This window comes from Pseudonaja textilis, chromosome 1 (assembly GCF_049901715.1).
Source record: "Pseudonaja textilis isolate UNSWEBS1 chromosome 1, rPseTex1.2, whole genome shotgun sequence".
Classification (NCBI taxonomy): Eukaryota; Metazoa; Chordata; class Lepidosauria; order Squamata; family Elapidae; genus Pseudonaja; species Pseudonaja textilis.
In genome coordinates, this window is record NC_141990.1 from 232,919,105 (window position 1) to 232,937,840 (window position 18,736).

At 37.5% G+C, this 18,736-nt stretch overlaps 1 protein-coding gene across 6 annotated transcripts in view; it reads right to left on the minus strand.

Annotated features, from left to right (window-relative positions):
* The window catches only part of CHID1 (chitinase domain containing 1), a 109,739-nt gene extending 91,716 nt beyond the window's left edge, over positions 1–18,023 (minus strand). For 2 of the 6 annotated variants that reach the window (XM_087920950.1, XM_026706597.2), the window contains exons 1-7: positions 17,969–18,023; positions 15,190–15,328; positions 8,621–8,770; positions 8,115–8,247; positions 5,561–5,605; positions 2,197–2,303; positions 1,831–1,892 (exon numbers count right to left, since the gene is read on the minus strand). In XM_087920950.1, coding sequence (XP_087777076.1) covers positions 1,831–1,892; positions 2,197–2,303; positions 5,561–5,605; positions 8,115–8,247; positions 8,621–8,770; positions 15,190–15,300 — 608 coding nt within the window. In that variant the 5' untranslated portion in view covers positions 15,301–15,328; positions 17,969–18,023. Of the gene's footprint in view, positions 1–1,830; positions 1,893–2,196; positions 2,304–5,560; positions 5,606–8,114; positions 8,248–8,620; positions 8,771–15,189; positions 15,329–17,815 lie in introns of all 6 variants that reach the window. The other 4 variants (XM_087920949.1, XM_087920948.1, XM_087920951.1 and 1 more) reach the window with 2 other exon arrangements.
* Between the last annotated feature and the right edge of the window lie 713 nt (positions 18,024–18,736).

The following is an 18,736-nucleotide window of genomic DNA, read 5'->3' on the forward strand; positions in this document are numbered from 1 at the left end:
TTACCAGTCAGCATTCACCAAGATTCCAGAAAGAATACGTTCAATTACAGTAAAAACAATGAGGCTTATGATGATCTGTGCTACATTTATTACAGCACATCTACACCTCTAATCACATCCAATACAAGGACAATTCACAGACACAATAGCTAACATCCAGAGAGTCATTGAAGGGACAATTAAAGGACTATAAGCTAAAAGTTATGATTTTTCTCTTCCAAAAAATGCTTTGACCATGACTTTAAAAAAGTGAATTCCTTTAACAATTGTGTTCTAGGAACAGATTTTTTATGAAGCTTGAGAGACCAAGAAGGGTACCTTCAAAAACTATTGCTACATACAAACCAATGCATCCAGGTGTTTAATGTTCCTCCTCCCTTTGGCCAATTTTGTATCTAGTCCTCTTCTTTTCTCCTATAACCACTATGCACTGTAAAAATCTAAAATAGATGTTGTAACCAGATCCTTATCAAGAAAAGTTAACAGAGAGTAAGCACAGAGCTTTCTCACACCTGCAGGGATGCAGGGATACCTGAACAGCAGTCTCACCACATCAACATCAATAACACTGCTGCACATAAAAGATTGAGATCCGGCTTGCTCAGAAAGATGCCTCACAAATTGACTTAAATTTTGGGAAAGGACGCTGCCTAGCAGAGGTTGTTGTATGGTTTTCTGAGCTCTCTGGCAGGCATCCCTCAATATTAAAAAAAAATGGAGCATAATTAATATGTCAAGCCCTTTAAACAGTGGTGAATCTTTGAAGATTCTTCTAAATTCATCATCAATTACACTAAATGACTATAAGGAAGAGGGGCTTTCTCAGTTATGGTACCCTACTTAGAATGATCTCTGCAGGAGGTATGCCAGGTACCCACAAAATATTTTGGGCACTATGCATTTTACAATCAAACTGGTTAGGTTAAAAAAAATGTGGAAAAATTAAGCACGCTATCTACATATGTTTGTCTTCAATTGGTAACACTCAACCTTTTCCGGAATAATTTGCACATGACAGTTTCTTAAATACAACTAATGTATTGTTCAGCTTCAACAAAATCAGCTATTGAAAGTGTAACAGCTTTTTAAAAAATTCTGCAGATTTAAGAACCTCATTCAGGTAATAAAACATTTACTTGAAATCTGCAATATTTAAGGATACTTTTGTTCAAGTAAGAATAGGAAAACATTACACTTTGAAGTCCAGCAAGAGACATGTTGGGGCATGGAATTCATGAACAACAATCAGGGGATCAATTCTAATCTTGGAGATCTGACAGCAGTAATAACAGTTTCTTTGTTGATAAGTCTGTCATTAAAAGGTAGGAACTTTTGGAGTCAGATTTAACACAAAGAAAGTGAGTTGTGCCAGATCTCACCATGGTAGATGACAGGAACTGGATGTATTTGTTAAAATAATAATAAAAACAAACAAACCCCAAACCCCACACTATTTGATTTGACACTTCAACTTAGACATGCCTAAATCTGTTCCAATTCACATGAAAGCATCCTGCTTCAAATTATAAGAGTCACATTATCTCCATTCTTATAACTTTTTATAGTGTTCCTACAGTGTTGTCCAGATTACCCTAAACTACCAGAGTAGCATACATTAAAGAAATTCCCACTTAACCAGGAGACTTGTTCTTTAAAGGAAATTCTTGACAATGATTTCCTTATACTGTGCTTTCAGGCTTTTATTTACCCTGGTACAATCATGATGATTTCAATTAGATTTGCTTTAAATAAACATGATTTTCATCATAACCTTTAATAGTTCAAATACTTTTCCACCCCAAAATAGTATGCAACTTGTCCTGGGCTTACATTTGTTTTTGATTTCCTAGCTGATTCCATATTTCAAGCACAAAACCATCGAAGTTTTCACTCTAAAAGAATGGAAAAATTTGAGTAAGAAAAAAAAATACCCACACCAACAAATATTATGAAGCCTATTATTTACTGTTGATAAGGTTTTAAGCATACTGCAAAAATGTTCAACTTGCTTTGGGGTTTTAATGCTTTTGCTACCTTATTTCAACATCTAAAGATCAATTTTCATTTGTTCAATACTAAATATGATTTTCAAAATAAGTTAACCTGAACAATGTGCCATTTGAATGTATTTTTGTTTTACTATTACTATCACTTAAACAGTAGGGTTTTTTTTAGTTCTAATGGATATGATTTTACCTTGGCTATTTGAATCATAGTATTAGAAAGCTCTTCTATCTCATCCTCACTGCCAAATACAGCTTCAAAATCGTGATAAGACCAGTCTTCAAATAAAATCCGTGGGGCTAAACATAAAAAGGGACAAAACATAGCCATCATTTTTCTTCATAAAATTTTAGTTTTTATAAGTATGATGAAACCTGCCCATTTACATTTAATATATTTGTCTATTACTGTTCATTTTGGGAGAACCCAGGATGACAAGAAAGCATATAAACCATGGTAAATAAGATAAAACTGAAAGAACGGTAACTATCACCAGTACTATCAAAAGTAAAATATACAACAATTAACCTATGCATTAGGGAGAAGGGTTAACTACAGTAGAAAGAACAAGCAGATCTTACACTGCCTCTGAAACCAGATAGGAGGATCATACCCACTTCCTTATTATTGGTTTTTTTTTAAACATACAATATGTGCTCAATGAACAGTGTATTGTCTGGGTCCATTCGTTTACATAATAATATTTCTTAAGTTCCTAATTTCTATCCCTGTTAGCCAACCATTGATAAAACAAGTCCCAAGTTTGAAAATATTCTTCTTTTTCTTTTATCTTCAGTGTTAATCTGTCAATTTCTGCACGGTCCAATATTTTTTTAATTTTATCTTCTTCCGTCGGTGTTTCCTCACTTTTCCAATGTTGTGCAAATATAATTCTTGCTGCTTTTAGAGCATGTAATATCAAATAAACATTCCCTTTATCATATTTCACCTGCTTCCTTAAAGACCCATAGTTGGAACTCAACTTACATACAGTTGAGTTGGCTGGTATTGGAGGAGATATGCTTTCAAGTAGTTGGTTAAAACCTATTGTCAGACTCTTTAATTGAGCCTGGTCTCTCAATGGTATTGGAGGAGATATGCTTTCAAGTAGTTGGTTAAAACCTATTGTCAGACTCTTTAATTGAGCCTGGTCTCTCAATGGTATTGGAGGAGATATGCTTTCAAGTAGTTGGTTAAAACCTATTGTCAGACTCTTTAATTGAGCCTGGTCTCTCTGAATCAGCCACTGACAGGTGATCTATTTTGTTATCGCAATGATTTGGCTCTATAGAAGCATTATGAACCAGTTGCAACACCATCTTAAAAGTTGAGCCTCATATATAACTCATTTCATTCACCTAGTTGCAAGGATACATGGAACACCAAAGCTAAGCTATCTCAGTCTATCCAAACAGCAATTTATCTTTTTCCTACAGTATCTCCTCCCCAACATCATAACCTCTGCAAGCATTCCTTATTCCAAATTAGTTAACAGTATGCCTGGTAAGGATTCAGAATGTACTGCAGGATTTGTTTTCGATCTCCAGATTTTAATGTGCATTTTGCAATAATCAAAGATCTATGAGATTCTATGGAATTCAGCATTAGGGATTGAACTGTTAGCCGTCATAAATTTTGCTAAACAAGTGATTTTAGGAACATAGAATTGTTGTAATAGCTCTTTAATTAACATACTTTAGTTTATATACACTGCTCAAAAAAATAAAGGGAACACAAAAATAAGACATCCTAGATCTGAATGAATGAAATATTCTTATTAAATACTTTGTTCATTACACAGTTGAATGTGCTGACAACAAAATCACACAAAAATTATCAATGGAAATCAAATTTAGCAACTCATGGAGGTCTGGATTTGGAGTTACACTCAAAATTAAAGTGGAAAAAAACACTATAGGCTGATCCCACTTTGATGTAATGTCCTTCAAACAAGTCAAAATGAGGCTCAGTAGTGTGTGTGGTCTGTATGACCCCCCTACAACGCCTGGGCATGCTCCTGATGAGGTGGCTCCGGATGGTCTCCTAAGCAATCTCCTCCCACACCTGGACTAAAGCATTCCCCAACTCCTGGACAGTCTGTGGTGCAACGTGGCGTTGGTGGATGGAGTGAGACATGATGTCCCAGATGTGCTCAATTGGATTCAGGTCTGGGGAATGGGCGGGCCAGTCCATAGCATCAATGCCTTCATCTTGCAGGAACTGCTGACACACTCCAGCCATATGAGGTCTAGCATTGTTGTGCATTAGGAGGAACCCAGAGCCAACCGAACCAGCATATGGTATCACAAGGGGTCTGAGGATCTCATCTTGGTACCTAATGGCAGTCAGGTTACTTCTGGAGAGCACATGGAGGGTTGTGCGGCCCCCCTAAAGAAATGCCACCCCACACCATTACTGACCCACTGCCAAACCAGTCATGCTGGAGGATGTTGCAGGCAGCAGAACGTTCTCCACGGCGTCACCAGATCCTGTCACATCTGTCACATGTGCTCAGTGTGAACCTGCTTTCATCTGTGAAGAGCACAAGGTGTCAGTGGCGAATTTGCCAATCTTGGTGTTCTCTGGCAAATGCCAAACGTCCTGCACCGTGTTGGGCTGTAAGCACAACCCCCACCTGTGGATGTCCGGCCCTCATACCATCCTCATGGAGTCTGTTTCTGACCGTTTGAGCAGCCACATGCACATTTGTGGCTAGCTGGAGGTCATTTTGCAGGGCTCTGGCAGTGGTCCTCCTGTCCCTCCTTGCACAAAGACAGAGGTAGCGGTCCTGATGCTGGGTTGTTGCCCTCCTACGGCCTCCTCCATGTCTCCTGTTGTACTGGCCTGTCTCCTGGTAGCACTTCAATGCTCTGGACACTACGCTGACAGACACAGCAAACCTTCTTGTCACAGCTCGCATTGATGTGCCATCCTGGATGAGCTGCACTACCTGAGCCACTTGTGTAGGTTGTAGTCTCCATCTCATGCTACCACTAGAACGAAAGCACTGCCAGCATTCAAAAGTGACCAAACCATCAGCCAGAAAGCATAGGAACTGAGAAGTGGTCTGTGGTCACCACCTGCAGAACCACTCCTTTCTTGGGGATGTCTTGCTAACTGCCTATGCTTTCCACCTGTTTGCACAATTTGCACAATCCATTTGCACAACAGCATGTGAAATTGATTGTCAATCAGTATTGCTACCTAAGTGGACTGTTTGATTTCACAGAAGTATGATTGACTTGGAGTTACATTGTGTTGTTTAAGTGTTCCCTTTATTTTTTTGAGCGGTGTATATTACACTTTCTCAGATTTGTTCCAGAAAGATTTATATAATTTTAAGTATAGGAAAGCCTTCAATTCTCAATAAGGATATGAAGGCAGCCTTGCTAGACTGTACTACAGACTAATCTAATTCAACATACTACTTTCCCTAGAGGTCAACCAAAGAGAGTGGTCGTTGAAAATACAACAGCAATTAAGATTGGGAGGGAGGTACATCCATTATACTGCAAGCCTCTAGAATTAGAATGTGAAAAGTTAATTAAAATTTTACCTATTTTGATGTTCTTGGCATTTCTCTTAACTTCTTTTATCCAACCTGTAAAAAACATACAAAGATTCATATTGAATATGGCTTATCACAAAAGAATGCCTCAAATGTAATTACATAAGACTTTAAAAAGACTTTATATGCTTTAGGCACATAAAAGAAACAGCTAGACTAACCTTGCACTCATGGTCAAATATAACTTTTTTAAGTACCACCCAAACTTTTATTGGCTGTGATCAATAAGAATAACCAGTCACAATTTAACACATTTGAAAGGTACCAGATTAGAAGTAAGATTACATAAACACAAGGCATTTATAAATTTTCTCTATTTCACTCTATGCCCCCCACCTGGTATAAAACCGCACAAATTATAAAGGAAAGTAACACATAGGAAGATAAAATTCCTTTTCTGTATCCCAATTCTTTTGCTTTCAGCTGGCATATTGCAGCTTCAAAACTATTCAAAGTAAACAGGTATGCAAATATAGGTATAATTAAGGCAAGTTATATCTGCAAAATAACACGCTTCAATTAGATACTAATAATAATTTTGTCCTTGTGCCTTCAAATCAGTCTTGACTCCTGGCAACTGTCTGGACAGGTCCATGAAGTTCTTTTGGCAATATTTTTGGAAGTAGTTTGTCACTGTCTCCTTCCCAAGGTTGAATGACTGGCTCAAAGTCATCCAGCTGGCATCATGCCTAGTAAGACTGGAACTCATAGACTCCTAGTTTCTAGCCTTGTACCTTTAACTACTATATCAAGGTGGTTTTCTACAATAGATACAATATATGTTGGGTGAGAATGAGACCCACATATGCAGAGTTCAAGTTAGCTACTTAATTTTTTTCTGCCTATAATAGAGGAATCTGGCAGGCTACACTTCAGAAGAATTACATAAGGTTCCAAGGAATTTGGGCAGGGGTATCTGTCCCAGTTGCACACTGACTTCAGGCTAACTCTGCACTTCATACACTTCACTACCAAGCTGTTTCCCAACATCATACAGGGATAGATAGATAGATGGTTGGTAGATAGATAGATAGGTAGGTAGATAGATAGATAGATAGATAGATAGATAGATAAAAAGTAAATGTTGACTCTTAGCAACCAAACAGAATGATCATCATCACTAGTCAACTCAATCATCTTTGCTCTTGTTTGACCTCTTTTCTCCTTCTTTATTGACTTCTGCAGAAAGTTAATCTTCAAATGTATCCAAGATAGGATAATTAGAGCCTAGTCATTTGTGCCTCAAACAAGAACTTGGATTGAGTGTTTAGATGGCGTTTTGTAGCCAAAACAATAACATTTTCCTGTGGGAACCAAGGACATTCTCACAGGTGGCTGGGCAGAGGAGGAGCAAGTCACCAAGCAACCGGCCAGCACCTGGATTGGACAGTGTGACCAGTGACTTGGGGGGAAAGGGGAAACTTTTATTTTTAATCAGGTGAAAGCTGTGGGAAATTTCAGAGTCAGCTTTCACCAGTTGTGCCAATATGAAGTATCCAATAAACTGTTCTTTGAGGATCCTGCCTGCCTGAGAGTTCTGTTTTCTAAGGGTGCATTACTTGTAACATTGACAGTGAGATAATAGGATAGGATAGGATAGGATAGGATAGAATAGAATAGAACAGAACAGAACAGAACAGAATACTTTTTTTGGCCAAGTGTGATTGGACCCACAAGGAATTTGTCTTGGTGTAAATACTCTCAGTATACATAAAAGATACAGTCAAGAGTCAAGAATCATTAGGTACGACACTTAATGATAGTCATAGGGTACAATAAGTAATCAAATTATACTGGGAAACAGTCAGAATATATCTTGTTTCATTGTACCCATTCTTGCAATGGTTGCACCCTAAAAGGTCAGTGTAAAAATAACACTGTGGGTTTTGGAAGAATTCGAACAAGCAACAAAAACTATGTAAAATACTCTGAAAATTAATGGAATTTACAAAATACACCATATCAGAAGGGAGAAAATTTGGGAAAGCATCCCAAATTGGCTTAATAGGACCATTCACTGAACGTTAAATTTCAGTGGAAAATAAAATGGAAAAACAGGAGTAAGGCAGAATTAATGGGTCTACTTAAGTATCTCATATGTACAATAGAATGGAGGTAAGGCTTATTCGGCTACCACCCTGAGCAAAAGCACTTTCTATAGGGAATCCAAATACAGTAATATTTCATTATAGATGCCACTTCTACTGGTATCTTGAACACTGGGTCAAAAACTCCACAGTTTGAAAGCACAAGCACACCTCATCTTCTCTCTTTAAGTACCTGATGAATGAGAATGTGGCTAGAAAGTTGACATAGGTGGGCCAGCCTCTCTTTTTAAGATGACTTTGGAATGGGTTTTATAACATTGTTAGCTGAAAAAAAAAAGTGGGACATTACATGGATATATTTCCTTCCTACCAGCCACGAGAAAGACATATTTCTACCCAGCTCAGCATGTTTTCACAATGCAAGGTTAACCCCAGAAAGTTTGGCAGCAGAAGCATTAGATACAGGTCCCAGGTAGAAGATAGAAAGCACAGACCTTGGTCAACATCATGGAGCCCTGTCACCTGGAACTTTTCCTTTCCTCTTCTCTTCACTTGCAGCCAGACTGGTGAAATTGTTGTAAATTTGTTTCCAAACGTTTTAGCAATATCATAGCCATGGCTATTCCACTATAAAAAAAAAAAGGAACACACTATGGAAAAAAGATTTGCTACCTTATTTACTAACTTCAAATATAAATTATACCGAAAGAACTATGGTAGATTAAGGTCCTCAGCTTTAGTTTAAGCTTTATTTCTTTATTTGCAAAAAAAGTCCTACCCCTTCACAAAAGAAACCAGTATTTTTACACTGTTTAATTAATTAATTTCCCACCTTTATTGTTTTTTCTTACAGATAACTCAAAGTGGCAAACCTATCCAAGATATTTTCCTCCTCCCATTTTTCCCCACAACAAAAACCCTGTGAGGTGGGCTGGGCTGAAAAAGAGGGACTGGTCCAAAGTCACCCAGCTGTTGCACCTCAACCTCACTCCATACTTACAGGTGTAATGTAGCCCAAAGTTTCTCCCTTGAAGGAGTGTTCACGTCCTTTTGTAGCACAATAGCTTTTGTGTTCGAGGACAATATCCTTTGCTGTTGGATCAATAACTACTAGACCACGCTCCTGTACTGTCCGATTTGAATGGCGAGTCTGTCAAAATAAAGTTATTGTAGAATTAATTTAGAGAGATTGCTAGCACACAATTCAAGGAAAGTTAGTAGTTTTAGGGTGCCTCAAAATTACAGGACCAAAACGTTAATAGTGAAGTCGTGCACTTGGAAATATAAGATGGGGAAAAACACAGGGGAAGCGCTTGTCTTCACACCCTGCTTACAAGCACAAGTTGGTTGCTACTGGAAACAAGTGGAATTAGCTGCTATATTAATAATCATAACCAAGAACAGGGAATGGTGCATTCTTCAGAAATGAAAGAAAAGCATTGCAAGGAATATATCACCAAATTTAAATTCAGCATATCCTTGGCTAGACATCCCAACTACACAAAAGCAGCCTAGGGTGGATGGTGATTTAGTTGAGTCTCCTGTTTCTCATGGTCCCTACATTACCTCTCATGCTGCCCTGGAGAGATCATAACTATCTGAAAAGTACAAGGAAGAGTAGTGAAGATCTCCCTGGTCGACCATCTCTCTCTACCAATCTGAGGCGGGAGGTGGAGTAGAACTTCTTAGCATCAGAGCGCGTTAATAATAATATACGAAATACCAATGCTCTGATGGTCATTTTGAAAAATCCTTTCTTAGTGAGCACCTAGAAGCCACGAGGAACATATGTGCCAAATTTCAAGTTTGTAGGATTTACTGTTCTGGAGATTTTGTGATGATGTATGTATGTATGTATGTATGTATGTATGTATGTATGTACGTACATACGTACGTACGTATGTATGTTTATAATAATTGACCATTATTCTGAGGACTTACTAAGCAATCATAAGGGATGCACAAATATGTCTTTATAGTTTTGGGCAGTGGTTTGATCTCCAAGCTAGTTTCAATTTGGTTTCTGAATGTTTTGTTACCAGACTAGGTAACATCATCACAAGACATTTTATAAGCTGAATAGGACAAGAAAATCCTCCTGATGATGTTACCTAGTCTGGTAATGAAACATTCGGAAACTAAACTGAAACAAGCTTGGAGAGAAAACCACTTCCAAAATCTAAAACAGGAGCTTTAAGTATTTTTTTATGTCTTTATAGTTCCTATTTGAAAAAGTAAAATTAATCGGCACCAGGTTGGACAATCTGAGGTCTCTTATAGAGAAGCAAATTTCAAATACAAAGTTGCATGTAGCCCATCTATTCCTAAATAATTGTTTGGTGAAAATCTGTTCATATTGCTGCAGGAACACACAACTGGAAGTTGAAAGTGGTAGTGATTGCTGCCTCATATAAAGAATTCAGTGTCTGTAACACTATTGGTGTTCATTAATATTAATAATAATAGTAGTAGTAGTAATAATAATATACTTTATTCATTAAACATGAAACTCAGTCAAACTGACCATTCAGATATGCATCACAAATACCACTGAGTGGTGCTAATGGTTGATACAGGTTGCTGCCAGCATTCTAGATATCAGCCAAGTACACCTTCTTAAGATGTATGTCAGAATTCCGGCAGTGGCCCTAATTAAATCATGAGCTTTGAGCCAAGCTTCAAAAACGCCAGAGGATTTATTAGGAGCTAACATGTCGGTATGACCTGTGTGTAGCCAATTCTGAGACATGTAATTCACTGTCACCCTTGACCCTCTTTTTCCCCCACTCCTCTGGGTGTATCATAATTCATATTCTCCAGTGAAACACGTCCAAAAACTCCAGTCACTTATAATCTTTGCAAGGTATGAATGGAATGCACTTTCGACTCCAAACTGCTGCACTGCTCTTTCAAACTCCTTCCCCTCCCCTCCTTTCTGTTGGCAACTTTAAAACGGGCATAGAAATGTTTTATGAGTTGACACTGTATGATGTTCCAAGTAACACAGTTTTTTGCAGTTCTGCTGGTGTTATTGTAGGAAGCTGCAATTTCTTGATGTATTTTATAAAAATTTTGGAACTGCCCCAATGACAATGGGTATTACTGTTACATCGTTCATCCATAATCACGAAGTTTCCATGGCGCTTATGCATGCCCCCTACAGGCCTCTTAGGAAAGTGGTGAGGTCAATAGTAGACAGTCTAAAGTTAAAGTTTTGGGGGTTTGGGGAAGAAACCACAGAGTTAGGTAGAGTATTGCAGACATTGACCACTCTGTTGCTGAAGTTATATTTCCTGCAATCAAGTTTGGTGCGGTTAACCTTGAGTTTGTATCTATTGTGTGCTCTTGTGTTGTTATGGTTGAAGCTGAAGTTTTCATTGACTGGTACGACATTGCGATGTATGATTTTATATACTATACTTAGATCGGACCGGAGGCGGCGTAGTTCTAGGTTTTCTAGGTCTAGAGTTTCAAGTCTGGTGGCATCAGGTATTCTGCAATGAGTAGAGGAGCGGAGAACTCTTCTTGTGAAATATTTCTGTGAAATATATTGGTGAAATATAACTGTCCGCGTATTAATGGATTTAATTATGTTTCCAGCATTCAGTTTTGATTTTAATATTTTGCGGACCCTCCTGGTGTATTCCTTTTGCGTTGATTATCATCATCATCCTTATTATTTGATTCATGTAACTCAGCTCAAGCCTGACACCTTCCACCTGAAAATTGATTTATCTGATATGATGAATGATAAAACTGAAGAAAAATGTTTGTAATATCCTAGTTAAGTTAGAATTAAAATAGGAAAAGCTCAATCTCCTCCATCTTCATTTTGTGCTTGTTTCATATCCCACATCTCTCCCTCCCACAGTATACAGAAAGGGAGATAAACAGAAAAAACAATAGATAGAAAAATCCCATTTTGCATGGCCACTCTCTTCGTTGTGCTAAAGGCTAGAAGAGGGAACTACGCTTAAATTTACTTTCTGGGTTTAGAATGATGATACTAGACAACCCATTGGGTCATCATTGCGTCATTATTACAGAGATATATCCTTATCCTTAAATAGAGAAACAGAATGATCACAAGTGGATTGCTATTGTTTTGGTTTTAAAATTAAAGAAGAAAGTATCATTTTATTAAAGAAGAAAGATGCACGGCAAAACAAATATAGATTCTTTTGTTTACCAAATGCTTTTGGCAACATTTGTGATTGATCAGTCATTCCTTAAGAATAAAATGTTTTCACTTCTTTTTCCTCAGCTTAAAGTGACATACAGCAGACTATGCTAGAATACAGATTTCTCTAGATAAGTCAGCACATTTTCCATGGTTTGTTCTTGCGCTATATGAATAATGAGAGCATGACTTTATTGGGAAGTGTGTATGCTGAAGAGGGACGTCTTCACATTTGGATAAATTTAGCATATTCTTGGAATCATGACAATGGCATTTTTGAATGCACAGTTTTTTCTCTGCTAGAATGAGATTCTTGTGCAATTCTTCCATGATCATCCATGTTCCATTGCAAAATCTTGGGAGATCAGTTCCTCATTAAAATTATGAAAAGTCCTATCTTCAGTTCCAATTAAGTGGTGGCAATCTAGAGAATCAAACTGATTCAAGGAATTCTGTTAGAAAGGAAGGATTGTTAGCTCCTTCACTGATAGCATTGAAAGAACAATATTCTTTCTTTGTTCCAAGGAAGTGCTGAATGCATGTAACATTGATTTTTCTCGTCATTTCATTGAGAGGAACCAAAATAGAGTTCTCTGAGAGCAGCATTGTCAAATGTTGGATAGTATTTATATTTTCCATAGTTCTTGCTGGAGAATCACATCTTCAAGTAATTCCAGTTCACCATTTTGATTTTTCTGAATTTTGTTTTCTGCAACATCCAATAAGAACTCAGAATATCTTCTTTCTCCCTCACTCAATCACATGCTCTCTTCAATTGAAACTTGATAAAGTTTCTCCATAAGCATTTTTTATGATGCATGATTATCCACATCAGTATCATTTCCTCTTTTCACAACTTAGAAATTGACAGAAATCACCACAGCAAATGGTTAAAATTCCCACAAAGGCCTCATTCTTGCCACACATATTGTGAAGTGTCAGTTCTATAGTTTTAAAACCCTGCCTTCCAATCATGAAACTCCCACCCTAGATAAGCCGCCTTGTATGTCACAGCAAATTTAGAGTATTGCATATTTCTTCAATGGTACAGGGAGCATTTTCATTCACTTTGAGAAGTATCTTGAATGTGTTGTCCTATCACCAGGCATCAATGTTGCTGCAATACCAGATGATACTACAGCAATAGCAACGTCTCCATCTCCCCTAACTTAAGCAAGGATCAAGTTGGTAACAAATGTCTTTTCTGTTCCTCCTGGTATATCAATGAAAATGATTTAAGATTTGTAAGCACTTTCACGCATAGTCGTATACTTCTCTTTGTTCATTATTTAATAGGGTCTCATTGTATAATATAAACGTTTGCTGTTTGTCCCTTTTGTATTGCAGTTCATGCAATAATTCCCGATGTCCATTATTCTGATTGTACCACTTGTTGATTTTAGGAAGTTATATTCTTCAAATGTTTTTCTGAATTTCTCAAATTTTTTTTTTTTAGAATTACAGAAAAGCTTGTTTCTGATGTCTCTTATTTATCATGATATTAGGATCAGGTCTTCTCTCAATTTAGAGGAAATCTTAAGACATTCAAGGCATTATTGAACTGCTTCCTCAGTTGCTGACTGTTGATTTTGATATTTGTTGACAAATCAAATTTCTCATTTGATTTGTTCATTCTCTAAAGAATTCATGCATGTACCATAGTTCCATAGTTTGCTGGCAGTGATCATCAGCTTACAATACTCTATCAACCCTACCACCTACCAAAGAGACCCTGTGTTTTAGAAAGGTATTTGAGGAACAACTGTCCCTTTAAGTTGAATATTCTTGTGATTAAACCTGGCCAATCATTTGGCTGCTGATTCAAAAAGAGATGCTGCTCATATTGTTGGTCAGTTTGAATTGCATGTCATTGTAATTAAAAACAAAGCTTTGTCATATACATCATGGCATCTTGATATTGCTCCATCATATATCCACCTGCATTTTAATTAACTTTTAAAATTGAATTTTAATTACCCTTGCCTCTTTTCAAATTTTATATACAGTTTTTTATGTTTAATATTTTATTTTTACATTGCCTAGATTGCCTTTGTTGTTGCTTCTTTAAGAGCCCCATAATAAGTCCATTCGTTGCTGCTGGGAGAGGGAAGAGTGAGGAATTGCAAGAGTGGCAGGGAAACAGTCACAGAATGTTCAGAATGAGCATCACAAGATCACAGCAGTAGCCTGAAGCAGCCACAAACTTTACTAAATTTGATTCCATCGGGAGTTGTAGGACGCAGATTTTAAATTCATTTTATATGTTAGCCTATTCAAGGGACCTTGGTTCAAAAATTGTTGTCCAATTAAAAGCCATAGCAAGAGTTTTAGCATTATATAGATAAATGGGAAGTTATGGGTTTAGCCCAGTCACCTAAATTAAAGCTACTAGGAAAGAGGCAGTCTACCTTGATCTAAATCAGGGGTGTCCAACCTTGGCAACTTTAAGACTTGTGGACTTCAACTCCCAGAATTCCTCAGCCAGCAAAGCTGGCTGAGGAATTCTGGGAGTTAAAGTCCACAAGTCTTAAAGTTGCCAAGGTTGGACACCCCTGATCTAAATTCACAAATGTCTATGTTACAGATCAGGATGCATGTTAGTACACTGACTGAATTAGTTAGATGTGTTGCATGAATAAGGTCACTGGATGCATAAAAAGAACTACCGTTACACACGAGTATATAAAAGAATATTGGTAAAATAATAGTACATCTATGGCAAGGGTGTCAGACTCAAGCCCTTGACTCAGCCCATGGGGTGCTTAGATCTGACCCACAGGGCTACCCTGGAAACAGCGAAAGACTGGCCCACGGTGCCCAAGCTCTGTTTTCGCTGGCAGAGGGTTGCAGAAGGCCATTACAACCAGAAACGGAGCTCAGGAGCTCATTTTCGCTGGCAGACCACTTGGGCCATCATAGGCTACCCCGACACAAGTGACGTCGAAGTGGCCATGCCCACCCCGGCCTCCTGAGGTCAAACACTACCCAGATGTGGCCCTCAATGAAATCAAGTTTAACACTCCTGATCTATGGTATTTAAATAATAGGTTACCAGAAAAAAAGGAATATTTTAAAACCATTAATTTGTATTATTCATTTGTAACACATATTTCCTTCACAACCATGCATATAAACTAAATGCTGTTACCAAATAGGACACATTATTTTGCAATTAAATGAACATTTTATATTACATAGGAGATTGCTATACTACAGAACTACCTAAATGGAAGTCAAGATAATTGTGGAATAAGAAGAGTTCTGTCAAGCACCCCGAGTTTATACTCAAAGAAAATACTGCTAGGTCAAAGTACAACATTTGCACAGTATTTGATAAGAATCTTTGCTAATCAGAGATTAATGCCAGAAAATCAGCCATGTTCTCCTACCTTTTCCTCCAGTGTTTTTGAGGAAGCTTTTTTCAAATCTGTCTTTGACAATGTAGCATCAACCAACTGAGAAGCCAGGGCAAAAACAAGACCAACGCAGATACATTTCATGGCAACTTTAGTTATTCGAGTCTAATGTCTATGGATGAAGAAGATAGAAACAGAAGTCTTATACATTGAAGAACAATCTAATTTAGATCATTTTTAGAAACTACTGGTACAGGTAGGGGGAAATTAAAAGAACAACAACATCCAGAATCAGTTCCCTCAACAATACAATTCTATCAGGATTTGCAGAGTTCCTCCAATGTTTTAGCTTTTCCTCTGGCAAAAGTTCAGATTAAAAAGAAAGATTACATACTTTATCTGAAAAAGCATGCATTAACTTCTTTTAAATTGGTGCTTTAAGCATTGGTTAAACATTTCCTTGTTTTATTACAGCATCATCAAGAGTTTTCAGGATTGCCTTTTTGCCTGCCTGCTTCTGAAGAAATTTGGCAGTTTATTGGTACATTTGTAACTTTAAATGAAATTTACATGCAATAAACTGATGCATAATAATTTGAATAAAGTATTTTTATTTGATATAAAATGACTTCTATATGGTACCCTCAAATTAACATTGTGCTTCCCTTTTTGCTATTTCTCTCCCTCTGCTTTAATATTTCTGGAAACTTTATATGGACCCTCATTCTGTCCACGTTTTCAGACTTGCCATTAATATACTCTCAGAACAGCCACTGTCATGGATCCCTTTAACTACAGACGTTGTGTACCGTAGCCTTGTTGATTACAGCAAGTCAGAAATGACAGAGATTATGAGTTTGTAGATATGTATGTGTATAATCTCATATATATAGAGAGAGAGAGACAGAGAGACAATCTCCATCTATATATCATCTATCAATCTATCTACATACCTATCCATCTATTAAAAGATAAGTTTCATATCCGCATCAAAGAAACCAGAAACATTTAACACACAAGAATGGCTAGGAAGATGGCCCCGTAAGCTATACAATTCTTCTTGTCTCATTTTTGATGGATAGACAGAGGACACAACTCATGATCCAAACTATCCTTTCCATTCAGTGTAGAAGGTTCATGTAGCAGCCCTTTATCAACTTTGAAGCCCCTCTTCCTATAACATCCTTCAAAGAAGACATGCCTAGAGCTGTTCAACAGCATAGAGAAAAATGCTGTGGAACATCCTACTGATCTATAGTTTTTTCAGTTCCTGGACATGTAGACAAATTAGTAGTAAATCTATTGTCACCCAGAGTTTAAAAGCAAGCAAGCAAGCAAGCAAAAAATCTTAAAATGATCCAAGAGAATTTTGTAGAAGAATAATAAAAAAATGTGTCACTTGCTTTTCCATCTACAAATGGAATGACAAAAAATCTCTTGTGTTTACCCAGCTAGAAAGTGGCTAGTAGAGGTTACATTTTCAACCATAGACTAACAGGCATTGTTTCAATGACATCAAGGAGGAACTTTTAAGCATTTTTTAAACAATATACATAGCTTCTGGGGGGGAAATGCAAGCCTCAGTAGAGTAATTACTGTGGCATAAACTTTTATAGCTCTAAATCCACAAAGGCTGTATAGTTAAATCAATCTGTTATCTTTCAAAATCCATTACAACTAATGTTTCCACTCTGACAGATTTACTCAAGTCAATTGTCTGGAAATTATAGACTGTGTTGTGGAAGTCAGATAGCACCCAATAAAGGACTGCAAACTTTAATTAATTGGATAAGGTTTTAGAAAAAAATTAATTTAAAAGGTGCCATCAAAACAATGAGTTTTCAAGCATCATCTTAATTGGGGCCTTCCCTCTTTTGAAATATGTACTGAGATATTTTAAAAACAATGTAACTATTTTCAATGTAAAATCTATCATGCTCACAGAAAATTATATTAATGTGAATGCAGTGTGCAACAATGGGCACAGCCCACTCTTTCATTTCTCATCCTATTTACTGGCAAACAGTTCTAATCAAAGGTTTTGCATTATTCCATTCCTCATTATAACAATACTAGATGGGTAAATTATATTTTTTACAACATTCCTCATAATGATACCCACTAATCCAACATGTAAACGTCAAAACTGGGAGAAGACCTGAAAATACAAATTACAAAGATCCAAGAGGATTTTGCAGATGATTTATAAGGATTTATTTGTCACTTGCTTTTCCATCTGTAAGAGAAGAATCCATTTCAATTCCAGTATACAAATTCCACAGAATTTGGTTTTGTTACACTGGCACAACTCTTAAGTAACATTTCAATGTTACCTTCCTCAAAAGCATTACCTTCAATTCACAAATCCCCCCACCCACCACCCACCAGGGAATTCAGTAGGGTTCACTGAGTCATTATGAGATTAGTCAGTCTAAACAGCCATTATTACAGTCCCTGGTTGTAACATAGCCACAAACAAGCAAACCAGATTAAGGGGGGACCGCAAGGCAATTCTAGGGATGCGCCACTGAATCCTATTCCTCTGCAAAATGACGCGCCTAGAAGATTGGCCACTTTAAGGGCAAGAATCCTCAATCTGTTTCTCCTAGAAACGATGGCGTGTCCCGGCTCTGCTTATCACAACACTGGAAGCATAGACCTGGATAGGCAGCTAGCGCATGGGAATGCCACCCGCGGAACACGGTCTTTTTGAAGAGCTATGGGTAGAGGCTGACACGTTGCGTGCAGCTCGATTCAATCCAAGCAAGCTTGCTTGTTTGCTCCCTGCCTGTCTTTTCAAATCCCCTCCCACCTTTCCAAGCACTCGCGTTCGCGCCCTTGATTTCCTTCTGTAAACCGGATCTGCCTCGACTCGGAAGTGAAGCAAAAACTTCAGAGGCAAGGAACGCACGCCTTTTAAAGGAGACGTTTCGTTGTCCCTTGGTGATAAGTGTGACTTCATAACAAAGGAGCTGGTAACGAGGGAGCTCTAGAGAGGTGCCTCGGGTCATATGCTAAAGACTCTTTAATTCTTACTGAAAGCCCGCTTCGGAGATTTACAACGGAGAAATACCTCAGCTTAAAGCAGGTTAAATAGGCTTAAATCAGGCTAAATATAGCAGGGTACTGTGATGCAATGGCAAAACAACAGCAACCTAAAAATAGCTACCTTAGAGTGTGTGTGTGAAGAATAAAATATAACAATAACATAAAGAGACTGGCTAACAATCCCTAACTGGCACAAACCGTTCATAAAAAGTGATGGGAAAAAAACTGGAAGTGTAAAACTCAAATGACACTACATTAGCTGACTTCGTTTACTCCATCACAGACAAATTAGTTCAATTTGATCAAAGTTTGGGCTATCTGATACGAGTTGCAAAAAGTTGAATGAGAACTAAGTGGCAACAAGGAGTTACAGTAAGAGTTTTCTATCACTATTTGAAAAGAAACATTCAGAGTCATTTTTGAATGTTTCTTTTCAAACACAGAAAACTCTTATTGTAACTCCTTGCTATCCAATTCACTACATTATTCTGCTAGAGATTGCAAGGCTGTTTCTAAATCATAAAGTTCTCTC